Source organism: Convolutriloba macropyga, chromosome 10 (genome assembly GCF_964194025.1).
Source record: "Convolutriloba macropyga chromosome 10, txConMacr16.3, whole genome shotgun sequence".
Taxonomy (NCBI): Eukaryota; Metazoa; Xenacoelomorpha; order Acoela; family Convolutidae; genus Convolutriloba; species Convolutriloba macropyga.
Genome location: NC_134477.1, coordinates 3,880,440 through 3,894,132, shown reverse-complemented (window position 1 = coordinate 3,894,132; position 13,693 = coordinate 3,880,440). Strand labels below are relative to the sequence as shown.

The 13,693-nt window shown below is 32.0% G+C and overlaps 1 protein-coding gene across 1 annotated transcript in view; it reads left to right on the top strand.

The window, feature by feature from the left end:
* The first annotated feature begins 1,937 nt into the window (after nucleotides 1-1,937).
* Nucleotides 1,938-13,693, top strand: part of LOC142348285 (uncharacterized) — a 45,456-nt gene continuing 33,700 nt past the window's right edge. The window contains exon 1 of the mRNA XM_075399581.1: nucleotides 1,938-2,012. Within this exon, the coding sequence (XP_075255696.1) occupies nucleotides 2,003-2,012 (10 nt within the window). The 5' untranslated portion in view covers nucleotides 1,938-2,002. The remainder of the gene's footprint in view (nucleotides 2,013-13,693) is intronic.

Here is a 13,693-nt window from a genome sequence, read left to right as displayed (position 1 = left end):
TTCGTACAATAAAATTCGAAATTGAAGAAATTTATTATATAGGTTGTCGAAACCTCCTCAAGTCAAGATAAAGGCTGACTTTTTGAGATTTTGCAGCATGCTCTCTGTGGCTTTCACCCTCCTCCTTTTTCATTCTGGGCTGGGGACTTAAGTGGTGGAGTTACTGGAATAAACTATAGGAATAGCGCGGCAACTATTTCAAAGTTGATTATAAAGAAAATTGCACCTTTTTTATATAACAACAACTTTTTTCAAATAAGCACATTCTGAACAAATAATTTGCAGATTCACAGGTCACATAGACTCTATAACTGATCTTAGACCAACAATTCCGGAAAAACGTAATATATCACTGTACCACTACGACCTATTTTAAAGCTGATTGTAGAGAAAATTCAATCTTCTTTACATAATGACAACTTTTTTCAAAAAACAAAACACAATCTGACCAAATCTTTTGCCAATTCACAGTTCACGTAGACTCTATAACTGATGTTAGACCAAAAGTCCTGGGAAAAATGATATATTACTCCATAGTTGATCTTGGACCAAAAATTAGGAACAACACAATATTTTACACTGACACCAAGACTTATTATATAACTGAATATAAGTGAAGAACCACTTCCGACAAATCTTTTGTAGATTCGCAGTTGGCAAAGGCCCTTTAGTTGCCTCATACAACCAGTTACTCAGGTATACGGCAGATGTTGTGAAAATGATCAGAAACATAGTTATTCTTTGTATTCTAAAAAGTGTAAAAATACTCAAGTTGCCTATTTTTATCAATGCTGTTGATGCAAAGACCTGTCAATACCGGTTTTTTAAACAAAAGTTTGCTTGCTTTACTTTAAAAATTTCTGAATTTTGTTCTGAATCACAGCTGATTCAGAAATTCTGATTTTGCTCTGATTCAGAGATTTTTAGAGAAAGTTGATTCTGAATTTTTCTCTGAGTCAGAGAAATTCAGAATTTGTTCTGAATTATATCTGATTCAGTACTGAAAACCTAAATTTCTCTGAAATTGTTCTGATTCAGTACTGATGATCTCTGAAGGTTAGGTACGGGTGGACCCATGGAAAGACTTTACCTGGACTTTACCTAAGTTCTGGGCCGTGTATTTATAGTCAATAAAGACCCCCTCCCCCTGCCAGAATTATAAAGTCTTTTCATAAGTCGAGGTCTAAACCTGGTATTCGAGATTCCGATATGCTGCTGTCGGTAATATTTGCAGACATTCCCGGAGATAAACGCACGACGTCTCCCGGGCCAAGGGTTTAACCAACAAAATACGGAAAAAAGATTGTGAAGTGTGTAAAAAAATAATTTACCCCATTACTGCTACCCTTAATAAGGGTGGAAAATGTTGAATTTGATGAAGAATAAAAAAGAAATAAAGGTGGAATAAAAGTGGATTAACTTATATTTCCACTCTTTATTATTACACCTAATATTATTACATATTTTATTGTAGAAAAAGTATTTGGATTTATACTGTCCCCAGTGTGATTTACCCCCCCCCCCCCCCGAGTGTGGTTTACGCCCCCCCCCCGTTGCAAATTATATGTTGTTATATAGCACGTTACTATGTAAGAATATAGCCGTGCGCCTGAGGGGTGAAAAAAATCTAAGACCACGAAGATGGGAAGATGGGGGGAGAGAAACAGAATAGACTCAAGAAATTATATATTGAAGCATATATAGCCTCGACTGCTTTTCAATACAACATTTTCAGGCTGAGTGGCCAAAAAATTGTCCCAGCTCATTCGTGAGTGTTCCTGGGATCAGTGACAAATGCTTTTGGTACACGTCATGGGACAAACACTATTCCTTAATATACGAAAAAGCAGAGAAAACTTGTGGGACCAGCGGGTTAGGGCTCAAAGAAACTTATTTGGAGACATCGATTGAATCTTTTATGTTCTCACTATTTTTTAGGTCAAGGAGAGTGCTTCAATTTCGATCAGCTGAAGAACTGTAAAAGATTGAAAAACATTTTTATATGAAAACAGGTTATAATATTCACATACATAAACCTTCTTTAATAATGAAGAGTTTTTTTAATAGTATTTCTGCCTCAAAGGATTTGAAGAGGAGTTAGGTCTTAACTTTCGAAAATACAGTGCGTCATAACATTGTCCAGCGGGGCTTTAGGACAAAATCAGTTTGAATAAAAAAGATTTCCATTGTCAGTAAATAATAAAGACCAATATACGCATCCCACTGGTCAAATGAGATTACAAATGTTTTGTTAGATTTTTTGTGGCCATGAAATAAAGATTGCGCGAATTAGCTGTTTTCAGAACTCAATCTTTTGTCACTATTTTCCAACCGAAATGGGATTCAGTTATCTCATATCATGATCTGCAGATTTTTAATTTTTGAACCAAAAGTTGAATCTATGCGCGAAAGTTCTGATGAGCTATAATATTCATAAATGCTGACCAGCATATTGTCATTTTAATCCGCAATTGGTTGGAATAGGCACTCTGTTGATCATCACAGTGGAAAACAATCACAGAGGACGTGACGATGCGAGGACGTATCATCGCCAGAAACAGCTATTTGCTCAGTAAATAATAATAAACATGAAAACTTTGGAAATTCAGATGAAAAGATGTGTAATCTTGATCCAATGGAAGAGCGTTGGCTTGACCCACTAACTCCAAAATCAAAAAGTTGACAAAAAGCAAATGGTCAGAAATTTGAGAAATCATGCAGTATCTTCATTCTTTATCTGTTGATTTTGATTGAAAATTATATCATGAAAAAACTTATCAAAAGAATTATTTGTGTATAAAAGAGGAAATTGATATGTGAACCGCCTATACCGTATTCACAAAACTAGAACAAAATGGAAAAAAAAACAAATAAGATGCGTACTTTCTTGCGTAGTTCGATGAAAACAACAAACAATATACGTAAAGAGAAGGTTCGCTGATTCTGATCGAGGCACAAAATTTTTCCGCATTTGCATTTGAAAGCATATAATATATATCAAATCAATATATCATAAATTTTACTTTAGAAACTTTTGTCTTAGCATCAAACATTGTTTTTACCAATAAAAGCAATAAAAACTAAAATATTTAGCTGAACGTTGAAACAGAAACAACAAGGAAAAATTGTTGAGTTTCAAAGGAACCAGAAAGCCTGAAAAATCTTCATTTATCAAAGCAATTTTTTAAAATGTGATTTAAAACTAAATATGAACATCCTAATTTTTATTTATTTTCAATTTTTGACGATTTTTATTGAACTTCATCAGTCTCTTTGAATAACACTCTGAGATATTATAGACTTTTTCTAAAGAAATTCCAGAGTCAAATTGATGAATTTTTATTCCAAATCAACTTTTTCTGTGCTCTCTAAATTTTTATGCACGAACGTTTTAGTCAATAGCATGGATAAATTTTGCTTCGGAAGTTAGTGTATCCTTAGTAAGATTACAGGGATGCCACATTTTACCTAGGTGATCGAAGAAAAAACAAAAAGTCATTAAGCAAACATCGCTCCGCGTCAACTGTATTCATTGAAACCAATCAATATAATTTCAAGCTATTTACCGCCGTAACACATTGTTTCAAAAATGCAAAATACTGGACAGTGAAACTTTAGTTGTTATTAGATGTCATAATGACTCTCGTCAAAGGCTTATAATATCAAGGAAACAAAATTTCCTCAGTTTTTCTCAATTTTTCAATGCAACATTTTCTGAAGGGTGTTTTGATAACACGAAGGAAATAATTAGCATAAATATAAATATATATATATATATATATATATATATATATATATATATATATATTTATATATATATATATATATATATATACATATGGCAAATTGGATTGAGGCAGTTGTAGAAACTGGCAGGGCAAAAACAATTCAAATTAATCAATCTATTTTAGTATTACGCATAGCACGTCAAATCTTGGGGAAAACGTCAAGCCAGGAGAATCAACATAAAGGCTTTTTGGACAAACAGAATGTTTGCATGACTATGGACGTCTTCTTTAGTGATAAAGCAGTTGGGGTTAAACAATTGGAAAAAATAGGTTGATTATACTGTTAAAAGCTTGTTGTTTCAGAGCAACCAAAAATCATGTTAAAGTACAAACTGAACAAAGAACCCTAATGGCAATTTCACGCTACAATCTAATGTAGCTTCAACAACAAGTAACATAAAGAGCTGCACAGAGGACAAATCTGGCTCAGCAAATTTGGTTTTGCTTTTCAAAACAGGTGGCTTCTCACGTTTTCCAAAACATGCTAATTTTTTTGGTTCAAAAAGAGAACAAAACGTAAAAATTTTAGCATCAAATTTTATGTAAAATTAATTGGCGACAATACAGCAGTAAAAAACATGCTTTTTTATTAAAAAAAGGCTCACCCTTCTTCACCACGTGTTGACATACGTTTTTTCATATTTTACAGCACTAATTTGGTAACAAAATTTTAGTAGCGTCTATGCCTGTGACGCTTCCAGAACTTTTTGAAGCACCTTAAAAACAGTAATATTTTTTGCTATTGTTTCAATCATAACTTTGCAAAAAGTTATATATCGTTAATATTTTGGCACCAAATCTAGGAAGTCCAAGTTCTCAAAAAATATTATCAAATTTGAAATAACCATAAAATGCGTACCTGAATGGTCAAAAACTGGACGGTATACTTTACAAGAGAACAATTCAGAGCTCCTAGATATTTTGCTTTTCAGCAGACAAAAAAACTATCAGCAAATACTTGAAATTAACTTTTTAAAAATACAGTTTTAAAACACGTTACGTCAAAACTACTTAAAACGTAGAAAGACGGAACAATTGACTTCCGAATTGATTCAATTGCTTCAATTAGTAACTCAAAAAAGTAGTTTGTAACAGGAAGGAAAACAGAGACAAATAGAAGGAAAACATTTGAGAACAAAATTTCCCCAGTAAAAAGTTGTTTGTTCAAAATTCTGTCGTTTCAAGGCAGGCAATCTCCAAGGGAATACAAGAGACTGAATGCACAAAAACTCCCTCTTTTCAATATGAAATGACGTATCTTCAAAGATAATCAGGCAAGCCACCAACAAAGACAATGAAAGGAACTAGAATTAAATAACATCGACAATTTTTTTGAAACAATTGATTTCACAGTTAAGAAAATTATCAGAGTCACAAAACTTTTTCGAACTTTTGAAGCTCAGCCGTAACTATTTAATGCCTTTCTATTGCAGTCTCTTTGAGATCTGACACTGAAAAGTGGAAAAAAGCAGCAGCCAAAACACAGCAAGCCAGCAAAAATTCTCCAAATTAATATTTCTCTAATTATTGGAATAGTAGTTCACGCCCTGTAGCCTAATGTTTTTAACCTCTGCTGTTTCAGTGGTATCAACCAATCTGCTCCTAATGAACTTCCCTAATTTTGAATTTCAATGTACCTGAAAATCATCAAAGTTATTAAGAGTTCTTGAAAAAAGGACTGCACCGAAAAACAAACTAAATTATATGAATCTGGAATCCAATAGTAGGCTACTTAGTACCTGGAACTGCTTCTAACATCACAATTGTTGTTCTTTATATGAATAACACATATATTTATATATGAGGTACATTTCATTTAGCGACCTGAAAGGCGATCTAAGTTTCAAAAATGTCAAAAAGTATGTGATTGCTTTTTCCAAACTCAGTGTGGTCCAAAACAAAAAACGCAGATTGAGCCATTGTTAATTCGTGTTCATTCAATTGTGCATGTAGACACAGTGCATGATATCACTAAGACTTTGAAAATGTCAAAATTTTTAAGTTCTACTTGACATATTTTAAAGTTTTTTAATTTTTCAAAACTGTTTTGAACACTTTAGTTTTTAAAAGAAAGATCTCAAAAGACTTTCTCTCTGTTTATTCACTCTTGAACAATGATTTAAAAACGAACTGAAAATTCAGTGACAATTTATATTAACACCAGCTAATGACATGTTAAAAATTCATGAAAATGTCTACAACTTGGCTAAAGTTTTCTTCCATTTTTTTTCTCACGAAACGCATTTTTTAAAATTATATTTACTATATGGAGCCATCGAAAAAAAGGTAAGATACTTTTTTTCAAGGATACCCTTGGAGAAGCCACTGGTTTTTGTAGATAAATCATTTTCGACCAATATTTAGCAAATAGAATAAAAGACTATGTTAAATTGCCTGAAATTGTGGTTAGAAAAGGTGAATTTTTTTCCGAAAAAACAAAATTCCTAAAATCTCTCTTTGTAGAGATAATCTACACACAGAGAGCTTCAAATTGATACCACATGTGTTATCCTGGGATGCTATCAAAAAAAACAAAGCTTGTCTGAACAAAAAGTGGTGCTAGCATAAAGCTCTCTTATTTTTTATTTCAAAAAACGAGGAATCAATAAATTGAAGATTTGTATTTTCACCCTTTGAGCCTCTAGTCCAGTTTATTTTGGCTCCTCCTCCATCCAAAATATTATGTAACAGCTAAAATTGGAGCAAAAACAAAAAAATCAAGAAAATAAATTCCACAAGTTGCGGTTTTGACTAGTATCTAACCGAAGGTTTCATGTAATTTTTTTTTGGTTTCAGACTCCAATGATTGGGGGCTCCATTACTGGCTGGGCAATAACCACTTTGGTGGTAGATGTGCTTGCAAATTTTCAGGAGCCGAGACCTATGTACAGTGTAACTGTGGAGATGGTATTGAGGTCATTTGTAAAGCTACCCCATGATTAGTCGTTAAATATCTGATGATCAAATATAAGTTATGCTTGAATTTGAGGAATTCTATCTATGTTTTGAGAAAGGGCTTATATATTGGAATTTTTTTCTGAAATAATTTAATTATATGGAAAAAGTGATTTTTTTAAAATTATGCTTGAATTTGAGGTATTCTATATAATGTTTTGAGAAGGGGCTTATATATTGGAATTATTTTCCGAAATGATTTATTATATGGAAAAAGTGATTGTTTAAAATTTTGCTTGAATTTTGAGGTATTCTATCTAATGTCATGAGAAAGGGTTCATTTATTGAAATTATTTTCCGAAATGATTTAATTATATGGAAAAAGTGATTGTTTAAAATTACGCTTGAATTTTTAGGTATTCTATCTAATGTTTTGAGAAAGGGTTCATTTATTGAAATTATTTTCCGAAATGATTTAATTATATGGAAAAAGTGATTTTTTCAATTATGCTTGAGTTTGAGGTATTCTATCTAATGTTTTGAGAAAGGTTCCATTTATTGGAATTGCTTCCTGAATTAATTTATTTAAATGAAAAAATTGATCTTTTAATATGCTTGAGTTTGAGGTACTCCATCTAATTATAACAAGAAAACGTTTATGTATGACAATTTTCCTAAAAAATAAAACATTGACATGGAAAAATTGAATCTCTCAATTCTTGGGATGTGATTAGCAAATCATGACTTTTGACATTCGCGTTGAAGTTTTTCAACTCCTGAATTAGGATGCCGACCAAAAGCAAGATTATTGAAGAGAAAACACGTCTGATATTAATCACCAGAAACAAAAAGAAGACTCACTTGCTCTGTGACTGGCACAGAATGTTTCCACGTTTACATTTAAAAGCATAACATATATCAAATCAATACCTCTGAAATGACACTTCATTTGTTTCAGCATAAAACACTTTTTTTTTATCGAAATGCAACAAAAAAACTAAAATTGTTGCGCTGAAATTTGAGGCAAAAACAGCAGGAAAAAAAATTGAGTTTTCAAAGTAAACGAAAAACCTGAGAAAACATCAAATTTTCAATAACTTAGATGCACTTAATTTATGGTTAAAGTTATCGAGAAATCTTTTGAAGAGTTTTCCTTAAACGTTCGGCAACAAAACAAGATCTTTTTGGTTTGCAATCCATTGCATTATTGATGGTTTTGATTGAATTTCGTCAGTCGTTATCATTAATAATTTGAGAAATTAACGAATTTTTTAACATTCTTCAATAAAACTGATGACTTCTGATTCAAAATTTATCAAGTGTTATCTGTTTTTCGTACTCTTTAATTTTCTCTGCAAGAGTGTTTTGCGTTCCAAAACATTGGTTGATGAAATGTAGAAATTATAATAGTTTTTATTAAGTTATATTGTTTCTTGTTTTATTTAAATAGTCAAAAAGGAAACCAAATATGATAAATGAAACAGAGGCTCCACATGTATTTAATGTAACGCTTCTCATTTCAAGCTATTTGACGCCTTCTCATTTCAAGCTATTCAAGTTATCCTCTCATTTCAAGCTATAAACATTGTTTCAGAAATGCAAAATACTGGAATATTAAAAAAAAATTGTATATTTTTAATACTTTTCAGATTATGTGTCTCAATTTGTTAACGGGACAAAACTGTCTGAATTTTTCTTGCAAAATCCCGTGAATGTTGATTTGATAGTTTTCCGACGTCAAGTTTTCCAATGAAATCGCAAGTGGAAGTCTAAAACAGTTAGACAGTTATATAAACAAGCGGTAAACGTAGACAAAACCTAGAATCAACCTATTTGAGAGAAACTGAGAAAAATCGAGTGATATTTCGGAAATAGTATTGAACTGAAACAGCAAAGCATTTGAGCTAACTGACTCTTTCTAGCATTACTGAGATGTTTTGTATACTACTGCAATGCAAATGGTGTTACCCAATTTTGAAAGAAGTAAAAATAATTTCTCAAACCTGTGGTTTCAAAGAAAACAAAACTCACGTTCATACACAACTTAAACTAATCATTCTAATGACTTACTCAAACCACATGCTATTACAGCACAAGCTTCTAGAAAAAAAGTCGGAAAGAGGACAAATATTAGCATTTTTTGACTTTACAATGAGGCCGAGTCCTTTTTTTGAAGAACAAGTAATTTTTGATGTCTTTTAAAAGACTTTAAAATAATTACATCACAATAAGTGGATCGGGATGTTCAAGTTTTGTTTCCACAAGTCTTATTTCTTTTTTGGTCCTCCAGACTCTGTTTGGAGGTTTGAAAATCGTTATTTGGTCATTTATCACAAAAAGACAGTGCTTCATTCTGTTTTATTCTCTATAATTTATTACCCATGCAAATTGTTTCCAAAGAGTTACAAATTTCCAGCGACAGCGCTTGGGGAATGGAAAAAACATCACACTGTTTTCCAGTCTAAACAAAAGACCGCGCAAACAAAATTTAAGGCCTTTTTTAGGTTTGTATTTGCACATTGGTAGATTTTTGTACCATAACGTAGACTCAGTCTTGTGTAAAACTTCGTGTAACCACTCTACTATTCATTAAATTTTAACTCAACGTTAATATTCATTGTTGTTTATTGTTAGTTATTCTCTGAATCCTGACGCATGAAATTCCCAATGTATCTAGCCTTACTCCACAATTTTCTAAAAATGAGTGGAACTTTGCAGACCATGGAAAAACTCGTTCTAATTCACTTTCAAAAAAACCCAAAGAATTTTTTGTCACCATTGGTTGCAATAATGACACCAAACTGACTGCTTTTTAAATGCAAAAACGTTTAAACAATTTTGTGCAGGAAATAAATAATCTGATATTGATCAAACCACTCAAACTCCCTCGATTAAACTGTTTAAAAACTTTAATTTGGAGTTACTTTTTGAAAGTAGTATCTTCTTGTTTTTTATACAAAAATCAAACTGATCTTCAATATAACTTAGTTTCGTTTTTCGGGAAAGATAAAATAAAAACAAATTTTTAACAAAAATGCTTTACAATTGGTGGAATACCCATCTTCGCTCAACAAATTGTTTTTTTTTCTGTTTTTTTCCAGGTTGTCTTTTCTTCTAAAGTGATCTCTAGGAGCCTTGAACATTTGCTTATGTAATTCCGAGGAGAAAATCCGACTGCATCATTGCCAACTATTGTTTTCAAATTATGAGTAGAGAGTGAAAGCGCACAAAACTGTTATCTCGCTCAGAGTTTTTCTCACATACTTTTGCTTATTTTCTCGAAGCTCTGTATCTGCTTCAAAGAAACTTTGCTTTTTTTTGAACTTCGGTGAGAAACAATGCAACTGTAGGTGCAAACAACGATGACTCAAAATATTGAAACTTTCTGTCAGATTCTTGTTACCACCAACTATTGCACAAAAGTCTTTTCGTTTTTCGATCTAACTGAATCTCGAAATGTTTTTATTCCTTCTTTTTTATCAAGATTGTGTCTTAATAAATGTGTACTTCGTTTCAGATAGGCTGTTTTTCTCTGTTCCTAACTATCTAACGATGTCGCTGTTTTCTTATGAAAGTGTCTATCTGTAGTGAGGCTTAACAGGTGAGTCAAATCCCTCGTTTAAAAAAACTTTTATACGCAAGTTCTTCTAGCGTTTTTTTTCCGAAAACAAATCAGTAGATTTACTCCACCGGGAAACATATCCCAGAAAAAGATGTTATCAATTTTAATTGATAGGAAATTAGTATTTTTGACAAACGATGCTTGGGTGTCTTTAGCATCAATAATATAAGAAATGAGAGTTCAGCTAATTATCTTCAAAACATAACTAGCTGAAACCACAAAACCGGTCTTCTGTTGAAACCAGAAAATGACTGTATACCATCCAAACTACCAAAATGATGATTACGTTCCAGCAACTGGTTTTCATGAAATTGGAGGAAAATTTTTTTATAGTTTACCAATGAGTTCCATGTGTTAAGTAAAATTGTATTACACTCAAAACGAAATTTTGATTGAATAAAAATTTTGATTGCTCTTCATCTTCTATTAATGAGAATTTGGAGTACATATCAGACCTCCTTATCAATCAAATATTCCAAAATCTGCTATCAATAGAGTAGTTAGATGGTTTTGAGTCTTCTCACAAATTATGGTTGCTGTGAGAAATTAGAACTAGAGTTCATATCAGAAAAATTGATGACGAGTTCATATCAGACACGTGTCAAGAAATTTCCTAGTGGGAACACAATTTGCTTCGAAGTCAAAACTATGAAGTTTGGCTATTTTTGTTGTCATTCCAAGCTGCCGTTAGGAACACAAGATAAAGTTCACAACTAGGAACAAAAAATGAATTAATTCCGTGGGGAAAAAGGCTTTGTAGTTTGTTGATCGAAGTAAATGAACAGCAATAGAACAGAAAATATAAACTTTGTCACACTAAAATTTCATCAATTTCCTAGTTGCGACCAAACAATGGTCTCCAAGATTTTGTAGTGCAGGTACTGTTTGTAATGGATTGTTACGTCAAGATTTTAATTGTTCCATTTCACCGGACTATCCCTAACTTGGCTATTGTTCACCATCTCATTTTTCATATTGATTTGAAATTTTTTTGTTCGGTGAAGTTGAAGAGAATAAAAGCTTGGAAAAAGGGCTTCTCACATACCAGATAATTGTTCAACGTAATTCAAATTTAATTTTACTACAACATATACTTTTGCCAAGTAAAAAAAGAATAACTATTTGTCGGGCTAAAATGCAAATTTCTTTGCAAATCAAAAAATCAATGAGCAATTCTTTCTATAGTGCGCAATATGTTGGCTAAAACAATTTTCTGGAAATTAAAAATCTCTTGAACTCGGTTCAAGCTAATCAATAAACATCGGGTCATCGCAATTTGCAAAGAACGATTTTTTTGTCAATCATCCGAGTATCAACCTCACTCCAACGCAAAAGAAGTGCATCTGATTCTAGATTCTTATGTTGAGCATGAGTGCTTACTCTCATAACCACTCTATTATCCCAGAAATAGACTTTCTTATCAATCGAAAGCTCGTTTTGGACGTCTAAGAAATCTAAAAATGTTGAGATAATTGTTTTTTCAATGTTAAGACAATTTCTGAACGCTAATAGATAAGATTGAGAGAGAGAGCAGAGGCTCAAAAACAAAAAATTTTCCGAGGTGGCCACGTTTGCCTTGTAACTGACAATTAATTGTTAACAAAAAACTTTATAGTTAAAAATAAATTGTTTACCAAAAAAAGACAAAAATGTTTCTGAAAGATTAAAGAGAAAGTGTTCATTAACAATTATGAAAAAAAAATCTCATTGAAAAATTGAATAAAATTAAGGCTTGGATTAAGGGGAAGGTCTTTTTCATGATGTGCAGTTTGAATTTTTTTCAACCTATCGTTATTAAAATTACCTTTTAAAGGGGAGAACACGAAATTTAAATGGAAGAAGCTTGTAAGTTAGTTTTGGCGGGCTTGAAAAACAATCACGACAATTTCGGACCGTGTAGAAAGTATTTCTTTGAGTTTTTTTAGCTCGAAAATAATTCATAGAATACCTATTTGCTCCAAGAAAAGGAATGGTTGAATGTCTTCAATAAAGGCGTTTTTCACAATCGATATTGTCGAAAATTTATATAACCGATAATGAAAAATTTCCTGCTGAAAGTTTCCACTGAGTATTTCGTTTGATTTATTCTGCAAAAAAATGTGCATTAAGAAAGTGCGATTTAGATTATATTTGAATCAGTCTTTTAATTGAATGTATCAGTTATCACATACGATTAAATAAAGGATATTATTGAATGTTCCTTCATTCGATGTTAGTTGAGCCTTTTTCAGAAAACTGAGACAACCTTCAAGCTACAGGGGGGCTATAGGAGTGTATGATTGACTTAATTTCAAAAAATTAATAGCTTTCAATACTTCTACAAAAAACCTAGCAGTCAAGTGGAATTATCCTTTTGATTGCAATGTCTAAACCAGGTATTGATTTTTGTAGACCGAATTGCATCTCAATGAGGAAAGTTACATTCTTCGATCGAGCAACTTGATAACACAAAGAGAAAAAATGAAATTATTATGGGGATCAATGTTTTGATTGATTTTACTTTAAAAACGGATAAAGGAAAGTATAACTCTACATCAAGATATGAAATCAATTAGTCAAAGATTTTTCGAAGTTAGCGCTTGCATATGCAATAAATTGTTACCTGTCCTTATATTCAGCTTTATTTAGTATGGCTTTGCTTGTTATGGTTAAAAGTTTGCACAAACATAGACTCGTGTACTTTAAGAATTTTCAAAACCAACTCAAAATGCAATATTTGTGAGACCTATCTAAAAATGACAAATACAACAGTTGAAAAAAGTTTCAATGGTCGATTTTTGAGTGCAACTGTTCTTACAAGATGCATTGTTCTCTACATTATTTTTTCTGCATGAAAGGAGATCTTATAATTGTTAGAAATTTTGTGGTTTCAAAAATTACGGCAATCATTTCATAAGGAAAATTTTTGAAAACAGAGTGCAAAACTTCCAGTTAGAGTTGCTGCTCTGAATACCTTTTGAAGTCATAATTTTTCTCAGTCAAATGAACAAAATCTGGAAAAAGTTTCAACATTTTTCAGGTGAACAACTTTAACAGCTTTTAGTACAACCGTTTTTTATAAAAAAAGTGTGCATCTACAACTACCGAAGCAATTTCTGTGACACTGAGGCAATTTTTGTCAAACACCTGCAAAAAAATCGTATTAAAAAACTTGATGCCAAATAATAAGTAATGAACTAAGTGGTCGAACAATCTCTGTAATGGCGACTTCAAATTCTTCCTTTCCAAAGTTTCGTAAAACTTGAAATATATATGAAAAATATCGTATCCGCAAATAATGAATTCAGACTCCAAAAAATGATAAAAACATCAGAAATTGCAACTCGTCTGATAAGGTGAATATGAAAAACTTTTCAATTGGAAAATTACGGGACAACAAGACCCAACA